The sequence below is a fragment of the Meriones unguiculatus genome, chromosome 14 (assembly GCF_030254825.1).
Source record: "Meriones unguiculatus strain TT.TT164.6M chromosome 14, Bangor_MerUng_6.1, whole genome shotgun sequence".
NCBI lineage: Eukaryota > Metazoa > Chordata > Mammalia > Rodentia > Muridae > Meriones > Meriones unguiculatus.
Genome location: NC_083361.1, coordinates 82,751,560 through 82,768,730, shown reverse-complemented (window position 1 = coordinate 82,768,730; position 17,171 = coordinate 82,751,560). Strand labels below are relative to the sequence as shown.

At 58.0% G+C, this 17,171-nt stretch overlaps 1 protein-coding gene across 3 annotated transcripts in view; it reads left to right on the top strand.

The window, feature by feature from the left end:
• The window catches only part of Usp35 (ubiquitin specific peptidase 35), a 21,747-nt gene extending 4,576 nt beyond the window's left edge, over window positions 1-17,171 (top strand). For 2 of the 3 annotated variants that reach the window (XM_021634810.2, XM_021634811.2), the window contains exons 2-11: window positions 1,409-2,186; window positions 2,742-2,874; window positions 4,367-4,496; window positions 4,830-4,931; window positions 6,922-7,080; window positions 11,397-11,590; window positions 12,680-12,773; window positions 13,589-13,695; window positions 14,060-15,329; window positions 16,076-17,171. In XM_021634810.2, the coding sequence (XP_021490485.1) occupies window positions 1,514-2,186; window positions 2,742-2,874; window positions 4,367-4,496; window positions 4,830-4,931; window positions 6,922-7,080; window positions 11,397-11,590; window positions 12,680-12,773; window positions 13,589-13,695; window positions 14,060-15,329; window positions 16,076-16,240 (3,027 nt within the window). In that variant the 5' untranslated portion in view covers window positions 1,409-1,513 and the 3' untranslated portion in view covers window positions 16,241-17,171. The remainder of the gene's footprint in view (window positions 1-1,408; window positions 2,187-2,741; window positions 2,875-4,366; window positions 4,497-4,829; window positions 4,932-6,921; window positions 7,081-11,396; window positions 11,591-12,679; window positions 12,774-13,588; window positions 13,696-14,059; window positions 15,330-16,075) is intronic. The other variant, XR_002476351.2, reaches the window with a different exon arrangement.

Below are 17,171 nucleotides of genomic sequence, written 5' to 3'. Positions count from 1 at the left end.
AGGGCAGTAAGGACCTCCCTCACCCAACACGTGCCTACTGTGCTCTGGGCCGCGTGCCAGGCTATGGGGAGGCTAATGAACAAAACTCGACTTCAGGATCCATACTCCAGTGTGGTGGAGAGGCTGACGCCAGCCAAGTAGCTGTAAGTGCGGTAGAAGAGCCAGACAGGATGTTCTGAGTGCGCAGCTCGGTCTGAAGCAGGTAGGGAGGGCAGGTGAGATATTCTTGAAGGGGCAATCAGCTGTCTTAGTTACTTTTCTGTTGCCGTGACGAAACACCATGACGAGGGCAACTTGGAAAAGAAAGCAGTAAATTTGGCCTAGGGTTTCAGAGAGTTCTAGTCCACGTGGGTGAGCGAAGGCATGATGGCAGGAGGAGCCGAGAGCTCACATCTTGTTCAGCAAGCAGGAGGCAGAGAAAGGTAACTTTTGAAACCCCGAAGCCCATCCCCACTGACAAACCACCCCCTTATTTCTTCCCAAGCCATCCTTTCCATGGGGACAGAGTCAAGCGTGAGTCTGTTGGGGCCATTCTTAGTCACACCACCACAGCAAGCAAGGAGAAGAGCGGGGAGCATTCGTGTGGCAGAGGGACCCGGTGGACGGAGAGCAAGGGCTGAGGCTGGAGAAGCAGGCCATCCCCGGGCCTTTCATCCCGGGGGGACGAAGGGCTGTGGAGTCCGGCGGGGCGGGAAGGTCCCAGTCTGAGGTACAGCCCATCGGGGTGGGGCAGTCAAGACGGCAGAACCTTGAAGCAGCTGGTTGCTGCACAGTCAGGAAGACGAGAGCGATGGATGCCCGTGCTCGGGTTACTTTCTCCTTGTACGGTTGAGAATCCCAACCCGGAGAATGGGGGGTGGAACGTCCCATCTCAAACAATCAAGATAATCCCGCGCAGGTGCCCTGAGGCAGCAGTCCCTCACTAGTGTGCCCAGAACTGGGTCTCGAAGGTGATTCTAGATCCCATCAAACTGATAATCCATCACAAGAATATGTATGCGTAAGCACGCACGGACGCACGCACACACGCACGCGTTTCCAGGGCTTAGGAGTGGGCTCGCCTAGGACAGGTATTTCCTGGTGACTGGTAGTGGCAGGGGCTTAGAGCAAGTATGAATCAGGCAAATGGCTCAGCGCTCATCAAGAAAAGTTTGCAAACGTGTTGGTAATCTGAGGAAAGGGTCTTGGATGGGCCCGCCCTGCCCCGCCCCGCCCTTAGGGTGTGGTTTACCCAAGAGTACTTACCAGGGCTCTTAGAGCCTACACGCTCCTATTTCAGAAGTGTCAAGGGTGACCAGAGAGGTGAGGGCAAGGCGTCCAGCAGCCAGAGCTGGGCCTCCCAGGGGCTGGGCAGGTGCCACCCTGGTCTATTCCTTTGCGATGAAGCTATTCGTGTTCCATTTTCCAGGCAAGAAAACCGAGGCCCTTCTCCAGTGTCGGCACGCAGGGATCTGGACCTGGCCGTGGGTTAGAGCGTGGCCCTACTCCCTGTCCCCAGCAGCGTGCGGCCATCATGGACAAGATCCTGGAGGCCGTGGTGACTTCGTCGTACCCCGCGAGTGTGAAGCAAGGGCTGGTGCGGCGCGTGCTGGAGGCGGCGCGGCAGCCGCTGGAGCGGGAGCAGTGCCTGGCGCTGCTGGCCCTGGGCGCGCGCCTCTACGTGGGGGGCTCGGACGAGCTGCCGCGCCGCGTGGGCTGCCAGCTGCTGCACGTGGCGGGTCGCCACCACCCCGACGTCTTCGCCGAGTTCTTCAGCGCGCGCCGCGTGCTGCGCCTGCTGCAGGGCGGGGCGGGGCCGCCGGGGGCGCGCGCGCTGGCCTGCGTGCAGCTGGGGCTGCAGCTGCTGCCCGACGGGCCCGCGGCCGACGAGGTGTTCGCGCTGCTGCGGCGCGAGGTGCTGCGCGCCGTGTGCGAGCGCCCGGGCCCCGCCGCCTGCGCGCAGGTCGCCCGGCTGCTGGCGCGCCACCCGCGCTGCGTGCCCGACGGCGCGCACCGCCTGCTCTTCTGCCAGCAGCTGGTGCGCTGCCTCGGCCGCTTCCGCTGCCCGGCCGAGGGCGAGGAGGGCGCCGTGGAGTTCCTGGAGCAGGCCCAGCAGGTGAGCGGGCTCCTGGCGCAGCTGTGGCGCGCGCAGCCCGCCGCCATCCTGCCCTGCCTCAAGGAGCTGTTCGCGGTCATCTCCTGCACAGGTGCGTGTGCCGCCCGGGCCGGGGCGGGTTGCATTCGCGGCGGACTGCGGTCTCAAGAGTGGGGAAACTCTTCCTTGGGCGTTTACTGAGGGAGTCGTCCAGGGGTGGTGCTGGGAAAGCAGGGGGCACGTCACGGGGCGGAGGACGCTGTGAGTCTGGGAGAGCGGTGGCTTGGAGAGTCTAGTATGGATGAGCGAGCTGAGGTCTGGGCCTTCCCTGATCGTGGGACTGTGCAGAGGAGAGGAGGGGAGCGCCAGGGCCCGCACAGGAGTTTGGGGTTAAGAGCACCGACTCACCGTTTCACCCCTGGAATGTCTCCTCCTTCCAAGGCTATCTCCAGCTTGAGCCCTTTTGAGGGGCTTCTCTTTACATGCACATGGGGCTTAGAGCTTCCTCGTGGTGTCAGAGTGTAGGCCAGGGAGGGGTTGTTGAAGGAATGTGTTCCAGTGGACTTGGATGCTGTGGAGGGGCTGGGAGGATGTGGCCTCACATGCTGTCTGCAGAGGCCTCTCCTAAGTAGAGGTGGCATGAGAGCTCAATCTAACCCCTTTCCAGAGGAGGAGCCGCCGTCCAGCGCCTTGGCTAGTGTGGTCCAGCACCTCCCATTGGAGCTCATGGATGGAGTGGTCCGGAACCTCAGCAATGACGACAGTGTGACAGACTCCCAGATGCTGACCGCCATCAGCAGGTGGGGCCCCTTCCCACCCTTCTTTCTGAGGCTCTCGTCTCGGGGGGAGGATGCAGGCTATCATCCCTGTGAGAGTGAGGCTGTCACACCTGTGCACTGTGAGTTCTACCGTCCCACCCTGCTTGGCCTTGGGTTGGATATAAGAAACACAAAATCCTGTCCCAGGGATACCGTCAGACTAGGTACTAGCTGGTTGGTCCTGGAAATGCTAGCACACTCTCAGCCTCAGTTTCCCCCTCTATAAAAAGTGGAAGTGACTGGCAGTTCGAGAAAGTAAAACTAGGGGCTGAGGAGATGGCTCGGTGGCTACGAGCGCTTGCCTCTGGGGACCTGAGGTCAGATCCCCACCACATGGTATGGCCGTGCACACAGCTGGCTTTAGTGTTTAGGAGGCAGAGATGGGAACGTCCTTGGAGCTCACTGGCCTGTCAGCTTCACGCTCAGCGCAAAGACGCTTGCAAAGGGAATAAAGATGCAGAGTGGTGATAGAGTAGAACACTGCCTGTCCAGGGGGCTCCACACGCGTGTGTGCACACACACACACACACACAGTTAAAGTAGCTTTTGGTGTGATTTATGAGTCTGGAAAAGAGCATAAACAGAGTTTGGGTGTTCTTCGACTCGCTGCATCTGTGTCCATTCAGCCTCATCTGAATGTTGTCACCCTATGGACTAGCTTTACCTGCCTGCCTGTGACTCCTGACTACGCCACCTGCACTCTTCCCCACAGGCCTTTGCCTGAGCAGAACCCATTTCCCTGGCATGCCTCCCCCTGCTGTTCTTCCTGCACATCAGGCCTTCCTGGATTCCCTGTCTTTGGTGGGTGAGAGTGTGGGCAGGAGGAGTGTGTCCCCCAAGACCCAGTCTGGCACCATGCTCTCACCTGTGTGACTGTCTCCATTTCCTCAGCTCCAAAGCAGTCATCACTGGGCCCCTCAAAGGTGTTGAGGATTAGGTAAATGAAGCCATGAGAACTTTCCTACCCTTGTTCTTTATCATCACGGCACAGTCAGTGCAGCGTTAGGCAATGAGCGGGGCTGTTTCCCTGAGCACTTACTGCATCCCAGCCCCGTGCTCAGCCCAGCACGTAGGCCTGGTGTATTTTGTAGGTGGACACTGCAGGGCCTAGCTGCCGTCCTCTCTTTATGTGACAGTTCTCAGGAGCAGGGCGTTGTCTCCATTTGCAGATGGAGTCCAGGCGCAGAGAGGAGAAGTGGGTTGCCCTAGTCCCCAGCAGGGGCTTCATGAAGCCAGGGTTCTCGGCCCCAGGGTGCGGCTCCTTGCCTGGACGTCCCCCTCATCCCTGTAATGAGGCACAGTGGGAGACGGGGTCCGGAGGACTGGGAGCTGTGTCTGCTGGGCTCCTTTGTATTTTCCAGGAGTGTTTTGTTTGTCCCACAGACCCAGGTGCCCCGTGAGCCGGTCCCTGGGCTGCCCGCACTCTGGCTTTGGGCCTCCCTTGTCCCTGAGTCACTGTCACTCCCCTCACCAGGATGATCGACTGGGTGTCCTGGCCCCTGGGGAAGAACATTGACAAGTGGATCATTGCCCTGCTGAAGGGCCTGGCTGCCGTTAAGAAGTTCAGCATCCTGATCGAGGTTTCGCTCGCCAAGATTGAGAAGGTTGGTGGCCCCTGTGCGAGCCCGGGCCCTGGGAGCAGTGCAGATGGGGGGTGCAAGGCCCTGGGGTCCAGCCAAGCTCCCCGTGTGACAGGGCTAACCCACTGCCCCTCTCTGGGCCTCAGCCTGCAGCTCCATCACTCTGCCCACCCATTCCAGTGCGCGCGTCTGCCTTTCATCACTCGCCTATTGTGCCATCCAGCTCCAAGGCACCTCTGTTCTTGCTCCCATCGTTGGCCTGCTGTTTCCACTCTCCTGTGTCTCGGGTTCCCTTTCAGGGGCCGCTTGGCCTTGGGTAGCTCAGTTCTGGGGCCCCTGACGTGAACTCTGTTTCAGGTCTTCTCTAAGCTGCTGTACCCTATTGTGCGGGGAGCTGCCCTGTCCGTCCTCAAGTACATGCTCCTGACTTTCCAGCACTCCCACGAGGCCTTCCACCTGGTAAGGGCCCTGCTTGCTCGCTCTGGCCTGTGAGAGGGACCGGATGTAGTTTTCTGCTGGGAGTCGGGGAGTTGGGACTGTTGAAGCAAAGCTCTGGATTTTAGCACTAGAGGCTCAAGGCCCGTCATACAAGATGGGAAACAGAAGCCAGAGGATGTGCAACTCCCGTCTGCACACTGCAGGGTGATAGAGCCTGTGTTGGTGACTGCCGCGTTCTTCAGGGTCAGTGTGTGTCAGGACAAGTGACGAGTGCAAACACCACCTCACCCAGCTCCCAGCCAGGCTTGCCCCTTCAGATAAGGACATGCACTGGGGAGAGGGTAGGCACGTCAGTGCCCCCAGGTACTGGGTGGACAGCGAAGGTTCCAGCCAAGTTGGCCTGTGTTGGCATACTTCTAAAAAATCTTTTATTTACATTTTTTATATCTTTCTCCCTACTCTACCTGAATTCCTTTTAACACCTGAACACTAGCAAGGAGAGAAAAAGTTAGTGGGAGGGCGGTGCAGTTCTCTTAGCTGCTTTCTGCTGGTTAGGGTAGTAAGGTTCCTTGGAGCCAGTCCAGTCCTCATTTCAGGAGATCTCCAACTTCTTGTCTCTGCATCAACAGCAGCAGGAGCTGAAGGAGGTTAGCAGCAGTGATCTTGTTCTTTCTCGGAGCTCCCCAATACTCTGGGCTCTGGCATTTATTCTCTCTCTCCAGAGTCCTCAGACCTAGACTGTCTGCAGCTGGCAAAGAGCTCCTCTCAGAGCCCACATGAGGCAAATAGTCTGCTGCTGTGGACCATCAGAACCAGTCCCACATCCCACACCTGGGGTTAAACAAAGACATGTTCATATCCACAACAGGTCTGGGTCCCAAGCTGCTGTCCCCCCTCACTTTGTTGCCACCAGGACACACTGCTCTGGCCTCCAGCTCGGCTGCTGTACTTGTCCTCAAGACTCTCTTTGGAAAGGGGCTCCTCCACCACGCTGAACCCATACGTTGGAGCTTTAATTTAATGGTCCCTGGTCAGGGTAGTAACGTTGTGCTTTCCAGTTTGTTGTGTAGAGATCAGAACCAGGGATGAGGACCAAGTGTCTGGAATGGGGTGGACCCCGAGGATGGTAGGAGAGGGACGCATGAGGCTTGTCTGGAGCCTGCCGTGTAGAGACGCTGGCTTCCCTCCTGTCTCCTGGCCCTGTAGCCCAGCCGTCTGTTCCCACACTGAGCTGCAGCAACCTAAGGCAGTGTGGTCTCAACCTGTGGGACTCGACCCCTGCGTGGGGGTTGTACAGCGCCTTCACAGGGGTCACCTAGACTGTTGGGGAAACATTATTACTTTACGGTTCATAACAGTACAAATTCAAGTTGTGACATTGCTACAAAAATAATTTTGTGGTTGGGTCGCCACATCCTGAGGAGCTGTGTTAAAGGGTTGCAGTCATAGGAAGGTTGAGAACCCCTGATATAAGGGGTTTGAAAACTGGAGCACCCTAACGTGGGAGCTGAATGGGCTTTGCACTCGGATGGACCTGGTTTAGACTCTACCTTCTGAACCCCACCCCGAGATCCTGACAGGTTACACAGCCTCGCTGGGCCGGGGTGGGGTAGCTCAGTGGCAGCGTACCTGCCTGGCATGTACAAGGCCCTGCCTGGGTTCTGTCTGGCACCACCAGCCCCTCCCCTGAGCCATATAACCCAGAGCAGGTGCTCATGCTGCTGGGCACGCCCAGATGGCTGGTATGGCGGAGCGTCTGCTGCTCGGTAGAGAAGGCTGTGGCTGCTCAGGCCTTTGGCTCTTCAGGCAGGTGGCTGAGGCTGAGCAGCCGGCCCCTCCATAGCTGTGAGGAAGGACTTCTTTATCTTGTGCTTGTCGAGGAGCTCAGCTCCACCCGGTGAAGGGGACACTGGTCACGTGGGTGTACCTCCCGTCCTCAGAGGCCCCCTTTCTACCCCCAAGCCGCAGATGCGTAGCCTGGTGCTTGAACAATCTACCTTTTCTCCTGCAGCTCCTCCCTCACATTCCCCCCATGGTGACCTCTCTGGTCAAGGAGGACTCGAACTCTGGGACTAGCTGCCTGGAGCAGCTGGCAGAGCTGGTGCATTGCATGGTGTTTCGGTTCCCAGGCTTCCCAGACCTGTATGAGCCTGTCATGGAAGCCATCAAGGTGAGCGGACAGAGCCTGTTTGGCACAGGTACCAGTTTGGGCCTCCCTCCTTTGAGGCTAATCCATGGCGTGGTAGCAGCCGCCATCATCTGGACATGAGCTGTTTCCTGTCACCAATCTGGGGCGTTTGTGTGTGTCAAGTATGTGGAGGTCTTGGCTGCTCCCACTTGTGTGCGCTGGGCCCGTGTGTATGCTGCTCCCTCTGTAACACCCTTCCCCCACCTGACCCACGGCTCCTGCTGTATCTTATTTGAATCTCCTTGGTTTTTAGTTAGCATCGGGGGTAAGGGGTCCTGGGGTCTCAAGGACTGCCGTTAGCGAGCCTTTGGTGTCGGGGCCTCTGCACTTGTTCCCCAGGCTTCAGCAGGACCTCTTGGTGGCTCCTGCAGCATTAGCACTCTCTGTCACATGTCACTGTGTGTGCAGGACAGGAGTGACTTCTGGCTCACAGGGCTAGCCTGGTGTCCTGCTCTCACCAGGTTGGGGTCTGAGGACCCAGGCTTAAAGCAAACCAAGCTGCCGTCCTGGAGGAGCTTTTGAAGCCCACCGGGATGGCAGGTCTGCCTATAGGAAGGCTGTCCTAAGGACCACTGATGCAGAGGATCCCTGGGGCGGGGGGTGACGGCCCCTTTCAGAGCCTCACAGCACAGCAGACCCCACACGGCTCTACAGAACATCTGGGCATGTGTGTTGAGACATCGCAGACGTCTTTTGAAGGGTTTACTTGTATTTTCTAAGTGTGTGTGTGTGTGTCTGCGTGTGTCTGCGTGTGTCTGCATACATACACGAAGAGGCGTCAGATCCCTGGAGCTGGAGCACCAGGAGCTTGTGAGCTGCCCGCTCTGTGCAGGAACTGAATCCAGCCCTTGCACGAGCACTAGTGTTCTTAACTGGTGAGTCATCTCTCCAGCCCCACAGCAGACATCTTTTAAAGTTCAGAGCTGATCTTGCAAGAGAGTGAGGGGGCATCTCCAGGGACATAGGAGGGGCTGCTTATAGGACAGTCCCTTCCCAACTTGGCCTCACCTGGAAGGCCTCACCCAGCAGGAATGAGGGCTGTGTGAGGCCGCATCGGTAGAGCCTCTTCCTGGCCTGTGTACTCTAGCCCCTCCTGAAGGCCAGGAGTAGTTAGGGCAGAGGTGTGTGCAGCAGATGGCGGGCCGTGGGGGCTTCCTGCATAGACTGGTAGAGTGCAGAAAGGGGTCTGACACTGACCGTTAGGGCCTCAGGAGGAGGACACTTCAAGGAGGGGCACATGGGGGGAAGGTGAGTCCAGTGGTGGCAGCATGTCATGGTGTGCAGGGCGCATCAGAAAGGCCTTGAAACCAAGCAGAGTCACCTTGCTCTGTCCAGTCGATCTGAGTTGCCCTGGCTGGCCTTGAACTTGGCAACTACCTAAGTGGCTGGGATGACAGGCAGATTTTTCTCTTCATCTGTGAGAAACTGACGCATCTGATAAACGGTCCTGGGACAGGCGCCAGCAGGAGTGTCGAGGCCCTTCTGCGGGAGCCTGTGTGTGTGTGTGGGGGGTCAAGGCACTAAGCCATGTGAAGCTCCAGTGCCTTTGGCTGATCCAGGATGGTGTGCTCAGGAACTGGAAGGATACTGTGCTGGCTAGTTTCACGCCAACGTGACACAAGCTATAGTCATCAGACAGGAGGGAGCCTCAAATGAGAAAACGTCTTCAGAAGATCGGGCTGTGGGCACACCTGTAGGGCATTATCTTTTAATGATTGGGGATTGAATGGGGGAGGGCCCAGCCCACTGTGGGTGGTGCCATCCCTGGACTGGAGGTCCTGAGTTCTTCAAGAAAGCAGGCTGAGCAAGCCGTGAGGAGCAAGCCAGTAAGCAGCACCCCTCCACGGCCTCTGCATCAGCTCCTGCCTCCATGCCTCCTTCCATGATGGACTATGATGTGTGGTAGTGTAAGCCAAAGATGCCTTTCCCTCCCCAGCTTGCTATGGTCATGGTTGTTTCACCACAGCGATAGTAACCCTAAGACAGAAAGTGGTACCAGGATTGTGGGGTACCAGGATTGTGGCATATCGCCGTGACAGCCCTTACCGTGTTTTGGAGAGGAATGTGAGAGGACTTTCGGGATGGGCAAGAAAAGCCATTGAGTGTCAAGGGCTCAGCGAGCTCATCTGTGGAACGTGGAAGGAACGAGCACTGAGAACCCTGTGGACAATAGGGCCTGGCCTCGCGAGGCGGTTTCCGAGGGAAGTTTAAACCTGTCACTAGCTTTGAATTAAGATTCTGTGACATCACCATTGGTTAGGAAGAGAGCATCATTGTGTGGTGAAATCCCCCGGGGAGCGTCTCCTCAGGGTCAGCACACAGAAGCTGCGCTCCAAGCTTGTACCTGGTGTGGGCAGCTGAATTGGAGCCTTAGAGTTAAGCAGGTGGTATTGATTCTGAAGGCCTGAAGGAGCCGTGGGGAGCAGCTGAGGGTTGGCACCGCGGGCCAGGAGAGGCCGTTGGTGAAGGCACAGCCTCAGGAGCAGTTGAAAGCCCAGGATTGAAGGGGTCACACAGAGAAGGTGAGGCTTGGCCCCAGGAGACATTGCTGACAGTGCAGCTCAGGCGACCGGAGACCCCAGGTTTTGGAGATGTCACCAGGAATAGCTCAGCGGTGGAATGCAGCCAGCTGGGGCCCGGAAGACGAGCTGTGTGTGCTGCACAGGGCGGCGCCCCTCAGAGAGGAGCCCTGAAGATCGGGAGTGATCCCAGATGGTGGACACTGGGCGAGTCACCCAGTTGGAGTTTGGCTTTGATTTGATTTGACTGTGATTGTGCCCTGGTTCTTCCCTCTTAAAATAAGAGAAGTATTCAACTTATTTTTGGTTTCATAGAAACCCAGAATTTTTGTTTTTGTGTTTGGAGACAGGGTTTGTCTGTGTAGTCTTGGCTTTGTAGGCCAGGCTGGCCTTGAACTCACAGAGATCCACCTGCCTCTGCCTCTGTGAGTGCTGGGAGTCACCAGGCTCGGCTGAAACCGAGCTTTTAAAGTGTTTGAATGTGTAAGACTGGGCCTTTTAAGTTTGAAAATATTTTGTATTGTGATGTCAGTATTAACGTGTGGCCTCGGGGAAGCACAGGGAAGGAAAGGTTACGGCTTAACAGTGATGTGTTTGTGTGTCAAGCTGACAAGGAGTCAGTTGTGCTGGCTGGTTCCGTGTCAGCCTGACACAAGCTGGCGTCATCGGGGAGAAGCCTGGACTGAAGATCTGGCTGAAGGCGAGCGTGTGTGGCATTTTCTTAATGAGTGATTAAGGTAGGAGCCCAGCCACTGTGGGCGGGGCCACGCTTGGGCTGGTGGTCCCGGGTGCTCTAAGAGAGCAGCAGCTTTTATATGAGGAGCCAGCCAGGAAGCAGCACCCCTCCGTGGCCTCTGCGCCGGCTCCTGCCTCCGGGAGCCTGGCCTGCTTGAGTCCCTGCCCTGACTTCCTGATGGACTCAAGTGTGGGAGTGTAAGCCAAGCAAACCCTTTCCTCCCCAGGTTGCTTTTGGTCGTGGCGTTTCATACGGCAGTGGTGACCCTGGGGCAGGTGACTGCAGTTAGAGGAGCTGTCGAGAGTGCCCTGGCATTCGCTCTGCAGCGGTGCGCGGTGTGCGGTGCTTAGGTGTTGCTCTCATGTCTAGCTGGCGCCAGGCAGTCTCTTGGTGCAACTATTCAGTGTGGCCAAGGATAGCCAGGGGGAAGGAGGCACGCTGAGCCGTGAGCCGGCGACGGAGGCCTAAGCTTGGAGCCTCAGACCCTCCCCACCGTCGAGGACCAGTGCCAGGGGGTGACTAGCCGAGAGCTCCGCTGTGGTCTCAGACTGGGAGGCCTGACAGCACAGAGTGCCAGGCCAGTGGGAGGAAGGGTGTCCTTGGCAGCTGAAGAACCCGAGGCTCAGGGAAATCGCCGGACTGAGACAGACAGGCCGACCGAGCACCCACACATGGTGAGGCAGGACGTAGGGCTGGAACTGGCCTAGACATCACCAGATCTGGCTGGTGGCCAGGAGTCACCCCTGGGCTCTGCCCAGGGCAGACACGTTTGTACTACTGTTTATGTGGCTACACAGTTTGCTCTGTCTGAAGCCTAGATCTCCCATCTCTGAGATGGGGATTGTGCTACTTCAGACATGGCACCCCAGAGATCACATAGAAGGCCCACATGTGAGAATGAGACCCTGGAGTGAGTGGTAAGCAGTGGCTGTGCTTCTGAGTGTGTACCTGGGAGGGAGTGGAGGAGTGGGTTCTAGTCCAGGAGGGCTTTCTGGAGGAGGTGGTAGCTTTAGAGTTGACACTGATGTCTGCTGTTTCCTTAGGACCTCCATATTCCCAATGAGGACCGAATCAAGCAGCTGCTGGGGCAGGATGCCTGGACCTCACAGAAGAGCGAACTGGCTGGCTTCTATCCCCGGCTCATGGCCAAGTCAGACACCGGCAAGATTGGTTTAATCAACTTGGGCAACACATGCTACGTGAACAGTGTCCTCCAGGCCTTATTCATGGCTTCTGAGTAGGTGCTGTTCTGCATCGCCTCCTGTGTCTCACGTTCCTGCCTTCCTTAGCTTTGCGGTCAGGCTCTTACCCCGCAGCCTAGGTGAGCTTTGAACCCTAGGCTGCTGTGGAGGTACAGGTGCCTCCTTTTCTTCAGCAAGGCAAGCGCCGTGTGTTGCCCGTGGTCTCGGTATGCCGCGTGGCGCGTTTGAAGACCCCTCAGGGCTCCGTCCTTGGCTCTGTAAGGATGCCTCTGGCTCTAGCCAGTTTGCCTCTGGCTCCAGCCGGTTTGCCCTGCTGCGGAAGTGTGCGTTGGCGCGTGAGGCTGCCGGGCTGTCGCAGTGCTCCCTGCCTGCTGAGGGCAAGTGCCGTGCTCTGATTCCTGGTGGCCAGACCGTAACTTCTGTCAAACACAAAAGAAGGATCTGCCAGGAAAGTCGTTTGTGCTCGTGTGGTCCTGTGATGTTGAGGTGCTCTGGGTCCTCTGGGCAGCTCATCTGTTAAGCTTGTGTGGGACCCGCCGTCGGGGCCAAGTGCTGCCTTTCTGCAGAGCAGGCAGTGTGCTTCAGGGACAGCGGGCCTCGGGCCCTGACCCCACGGGGTCACGCTTAGCCTGAGGGCCAGTCTCCCTGCAGCGTCCTCTTGTGCCAGGGAAGAACTCAGGTGCAGGCTGCCTGCTTTGAGATAGGGGCATAGGTCAGGGTGGCTCCAGGTGGGCAGAGGTCGCAGGGGGGGGCTGAGGCCGGGGGTTGGGGGGTGAATGCTAATCCTCGGATGCTCTCACCAAGTGCGCGTCAGCGCCTCTGGTGGTGACAGCAGAGACTGGCACACCAGGATCCCCACCTGGGATGAGTGACATGTTGAGTCCTGGACTCATGGGGTGTCAGAGCTGGCGGAGACAGCCAGGGTCACCTTGTTGTTCCATTTGTTGTCATGCCAAGGCCATTACAGAACTTATGCCCCAGCCATACCAGGCCAAGTTGTGCTCCGTCTCCTCCCAGTCTCTGGCCTCATCTGGAGAAATGCCAGAGGCTCCGCGTGGCCTGGTATAGGGGAAAGGCGGCTCCCTGGGGCCTCAGCTTACCCTGGGCTCCCGTTTCATTTGAAGCTTCCGACACTGTGTGCTCCGCCTGACTGAGAACAACTCCCAGCCCGTGATGACAAAGCTGCAGTGGCTCTTTGCCTTCCTGGAGCACAGTCAGGTGCGTGCTGGGTGCACTGGGGCGGGGAGAGCAGGTCATGCTGGGCCCTGCTCTTTCTCCAGGACCTGCCTGCACCAGGCTCAAAGCTCCCACGATGTGGCATGAGCTGCCGAGCTTCAGCTCCTGCTGGCACTGGTTGACAACCAAAGCCTCCGGCCTGTTGGGTGTCCTTGGCAGAGGTGCTCCCCAAGCCTTCCTAGGTGGCGCTGCCCTGGCCTCCCTTCAGAGTTGGTCCCGTGCGCTAATGCACTGTCACCTGCTGACTGTGAACACCTTGGTTACCCAGGCCTCTCACCTGAGTGAACAGAACAAGCATTGCCTCTGTCCTTGCAGAACTACAGCCCGTGGTCAGGGGCGGGGGAGGTCCCGCGTGCAGCCCGAGATGGCAAGGTTCCCATCTGGTGCTGGGAAGGGGCATAGAGCAGGCTGGGGTTAGAGATCACACATGGGAAGGGACAATTGGTGGTGGAAGTGGAGGCAAGGCTTTGGGAAGGAGTTGTGGAAGAGGCCTCTGTACCCTGGGGGCTCATTTTGGCAAGGGTGAGGGGTGTCTTAAGCAGAGAGAGAATAATGAACAAAGGTCTGGAGACACTGTGGTCTGTGAGGGCAGAACAGGTTTCTAGGGAGTTATCACCAAGACAAGCCCAGCTCATGGCTCTCAGGGACTTGGGTGTGGGGCAGGGCTAGCGTAGAAGGGGAAAGTTAGGCTGGTATGTTTGGAACATAGTCTTAGCTAGACCGCAGGCATGCTGCCTGCTGCTGGACATGCGTGTGGCTCGATGCCCTGACCCCACCCTTCACCTGCCTTGCCCTAGAGGCCTGCCATCTCTCCCGAGAACTTCCTGTCTGCATCCTGGACGCCCTGGTTCAGCCCTGGCACCCAGCAGGACTGTTCAGAGTATCTGAAGTACCTGCTGGATCGGTAAGAGGCTGCTGGGTTAGGGAGGTGTGTGGGTCCTGACAGCATTCTGGGGTGCTAGCGTGCCCCTCTGAGTTGGGTTGGATCTTTCTGAAAGGCAGAGGAAGGTGTGTGTCCCATGTGAGGCCGGGGAGGGGGGCTGTCGAGGCGTGCACATGTATCTGCCACGTTGGCTGAGCATGCTAACCCTCGGCCGAAGGTGCACCGCTATGAGGGGTGTGCTGGGTGAGTGCGAGGACAGAAGTGTGTCAGCACGCCGCTTTGCACGGGGGTGGGGACTGTCTCGCCAGGCTCTTGTTGGAAGTACGGTGGGCAGGGTGCGGGAGGTGGGCCTGCTGGTAGGTGTGTGGTCCCCTGCTTGTTCTAGGCTGCACGAAGAGGAGAAGACCGGGACGAGGATCTGCCAGAAGCTCAAGCAGTCCAGCCTGCCGTCTCCACCGTCCCCACCGTCAGAACTCCCAAGCTCCAGTGCCACAGCTGTGGAGAAGATGTTCGGGGGCAAGATTGTGACTCGGATATGCTGCCTCCAGTGCCTCAACGTTTCCTCAAGGGAGGAGGCCTTCACAGACCTCTCGCTGGCCTTCCCTCCTCCCGAGCGAAGCCGCCAGCGCCGCGTGGGTTCGGTGACGCTCCCCACGGAGGATGTGCGGGCCCAGGAGCTGGCCCTGGCTCCCACGGCCCCAGGCACGCAGCGGCAGAGGAAGCACTGCATTACAGGGGAGGCTCCCCGAACTGGGCTGGACATAGAAGGTGTGGGCCCTGTGGGCACTGGCGGACAGAATGGGCAGGAAGAGAAGGTGGAGAGGGAGCAGGCTGGCAAGGAGAAGGAGGTGTCAGAGGAGGAGAAGGAAGGAGCAGGGGAAGAGGAGAAGGAAGAGGGGGAAGAGAAAGAGAAGAAGGAAGATGAAAAGGAAAAGGAAGCTGAAGATGGCAAGGAGAAGGAAGGGGACATCCTGGCACCAGGGACCCACAGGGAGGCTGCCACCCCACCCCGGGAGCAGGCATGTGGCCCTGAGGGCTCCCGCTCTGTCCTGGATTTGGTCAACTACTTCCTGTCCCCCGAGAGGCTGACCGCTGAGAACCGCTACTACTGCGAGTCCTGCGCCTCCCTGCAGGACGCGGAGAAGGTGGTGGAGCTGAGCCAGGGTCCACGCTACCTCATCCTCACGCTACTGCGTTTCTCCTTTGACCTGCGGACCATGCGGCGCCGCAAGATCCTGGACGATGTCAGCATCCCCCTCTTGCTGCGCCTGCCACTGGCCGGGGGTCAGGGCCAGGCCTATGACCTCTGTAGTGTGGTGGTGCACTCTGGCGTGTCCTCAGAGAGTGGCCACTATTACTGCTATGCCCGTGAGGGTGCTGCCCGGCCGGCCCCTGCCCTGGGATCCACAGACAGGCCTGAGCCCGAGAACCAGTGGTACCTGTTCAATGACACCCGTGTGTCCTTCTCATCCTTCGAGTCTGTGAGCAACGTTACCTCCTTTTTCCCTAAGGACACTGCCTACGTGCTCTTCTACCGCCAGCGGCCCAGGGAGGGGACTGAGGCTGAGCCTGGCTCTCCCAGAGTCCGGGCAGAGCCTACCCTCCACAAGGACCTGATGGAGGCCATTTCCAAAGACAATGTCCTCTACCTGCAGGTGAGTCCTCTGCTGAGGGTCACCCTCTGGTACCGGATGCCACTCCTGGGCAAGGAGCTGGCCCAGCACAGCCACCTGTGTAGGACAGTTATCTGTTCTCATTTTGAGTCTGCCTTAGCTTTAAATCCATCCATTCTCTCATCACTTAGTAGGGGAGACTGACGGCTAGAAAGGCACACCCCTTAAGCTCAGAGGAAGGGACACTGGTAGAGCTAGAGGGCAGAGACTGCCCCGTGGGGCTTCTAGAGGGGTCCCTTCCTTTGTCGCTGCCTCATACTCCCTTATTAGAATCAAGAGTAGTAAAATATTCAGCCATGAGGTGGCTGCACCAGGCCTTGTGGGTCTTAGAGTTGGCATTTCATGTAGGAACTGAGGGCATGGGACACACCAGGCCTGTTTCTACATTTCTCAGGCCATCCGGCCGAGATGGCTTGGTGAAGTCTGAGAGAGGCTAATCGGGGAAGAACTTGCTCATGGGCAGAAGTGGACTTCAGGCCTTGAGAGTCAGTGAGTGACCTGGACGGTGGAGACCAGGGTCCCAGGCACTCGTCAGCTAGTCACTATCTAGTATGATCAAGCCCTCCAAGGGACTCGAGTTATGGTGGAGAGGAACGGGTAGACTTTGGCTCTTAGGCCTGTTCTTCAGTGGGGCCAGAGCCGTGGGGGATCCAGAGCTCTTGGCAGTGCTGTGCTGGCTGAGTAGAGAGCTGAATGCTAAGCTTACCTCCTGCCCGCTTCTGTTGCAGGAGCAGGAGAAGGAGGCCCGGAGCAGGGCAGCCTACATCTCCACCCTCCCTGCCCCTCCACACTGGGGCAGGGGCTTCGATGAAGACAAAGATGAGGACGAAGGCTCTCCTGGGGGCTGCAACCCTGCAGGTGGCAACGGTGACTTCCACAGACTGGTGTTCTAATGGGAACTCCCACTTGTGGGGGTGTCACAGCCAACCTCTGAGTGGGCCAGGTGGGGCTCAGGGCCCAGGCAGAGTATTCTGCCAACCGGGATCTTGGGGAGCTGTGGAGGCCAGCCCAAGGTGAAGCAGGTCTTTCCGAGGGCAACGAGGACGGAGAGGGACCATTTGGTGTTATTTATTCAGTCTATAGCTTGAAGGGCACAGGGAAGCAGAAACCCAAAGCGCCTTAGGCATTCGTCCAATTGAGATGTTACGGTTGAGGGCCCTGACTAACTGGGAGCATCATGGATGAGTCCACTCTGGGTCTTGCCTCCCTACAGGCCCAATCCTGGAAGGGGCAGATGGCTCAGGAGCCAGGGTGGTGTCAGCTTGGTGTCCTGCGTCCAGTAGCACTTCCTTCTAGTTCCTTCACCCAGCTCTTCCTCGGAGGAGAGAAAGCACAGCTGAAGTCAAGCCCTTGCACCAAGAAGGGGGCTGTGTCTCCTCTGCCTGCCCTCTTGTTTCTTCAAGGGGGTTCCTAAAACAAGGTATGTGGGTGCCTGCACCTGCTGTGTTTTTGAGGCAGGTGAGTTTCGAACAGCACGGAGCTAGAGAGACTCTTAACCTCCTGCCCCTCCCCTGCCCGAAGCAAGCACACCGTGGGAGAGCCCCTGCCCTCCCTAGCCTGCCTCAGTGCCTGAGATGCTGCCATTGCATCCCTGTCTGGTTAAGGTCCAGAGTCCTTATTTTACTGAAGACGTTAGTCTGTCAGAAAGCCATTGTCATGTGAGGAAGCTAGCTGGCTTGGCTCCTCTGATGGAACGCGAGGGTGCCGTGGGTATGAACTGTGTGACAAACCTGACCTCATTGTGCCCTGAGACTACTGTAGCCCCTTCTCAGTGGAGAGAAGAAACCCATGTTCTTAAATAGGAATAAAACTGGCTTCTCTGAA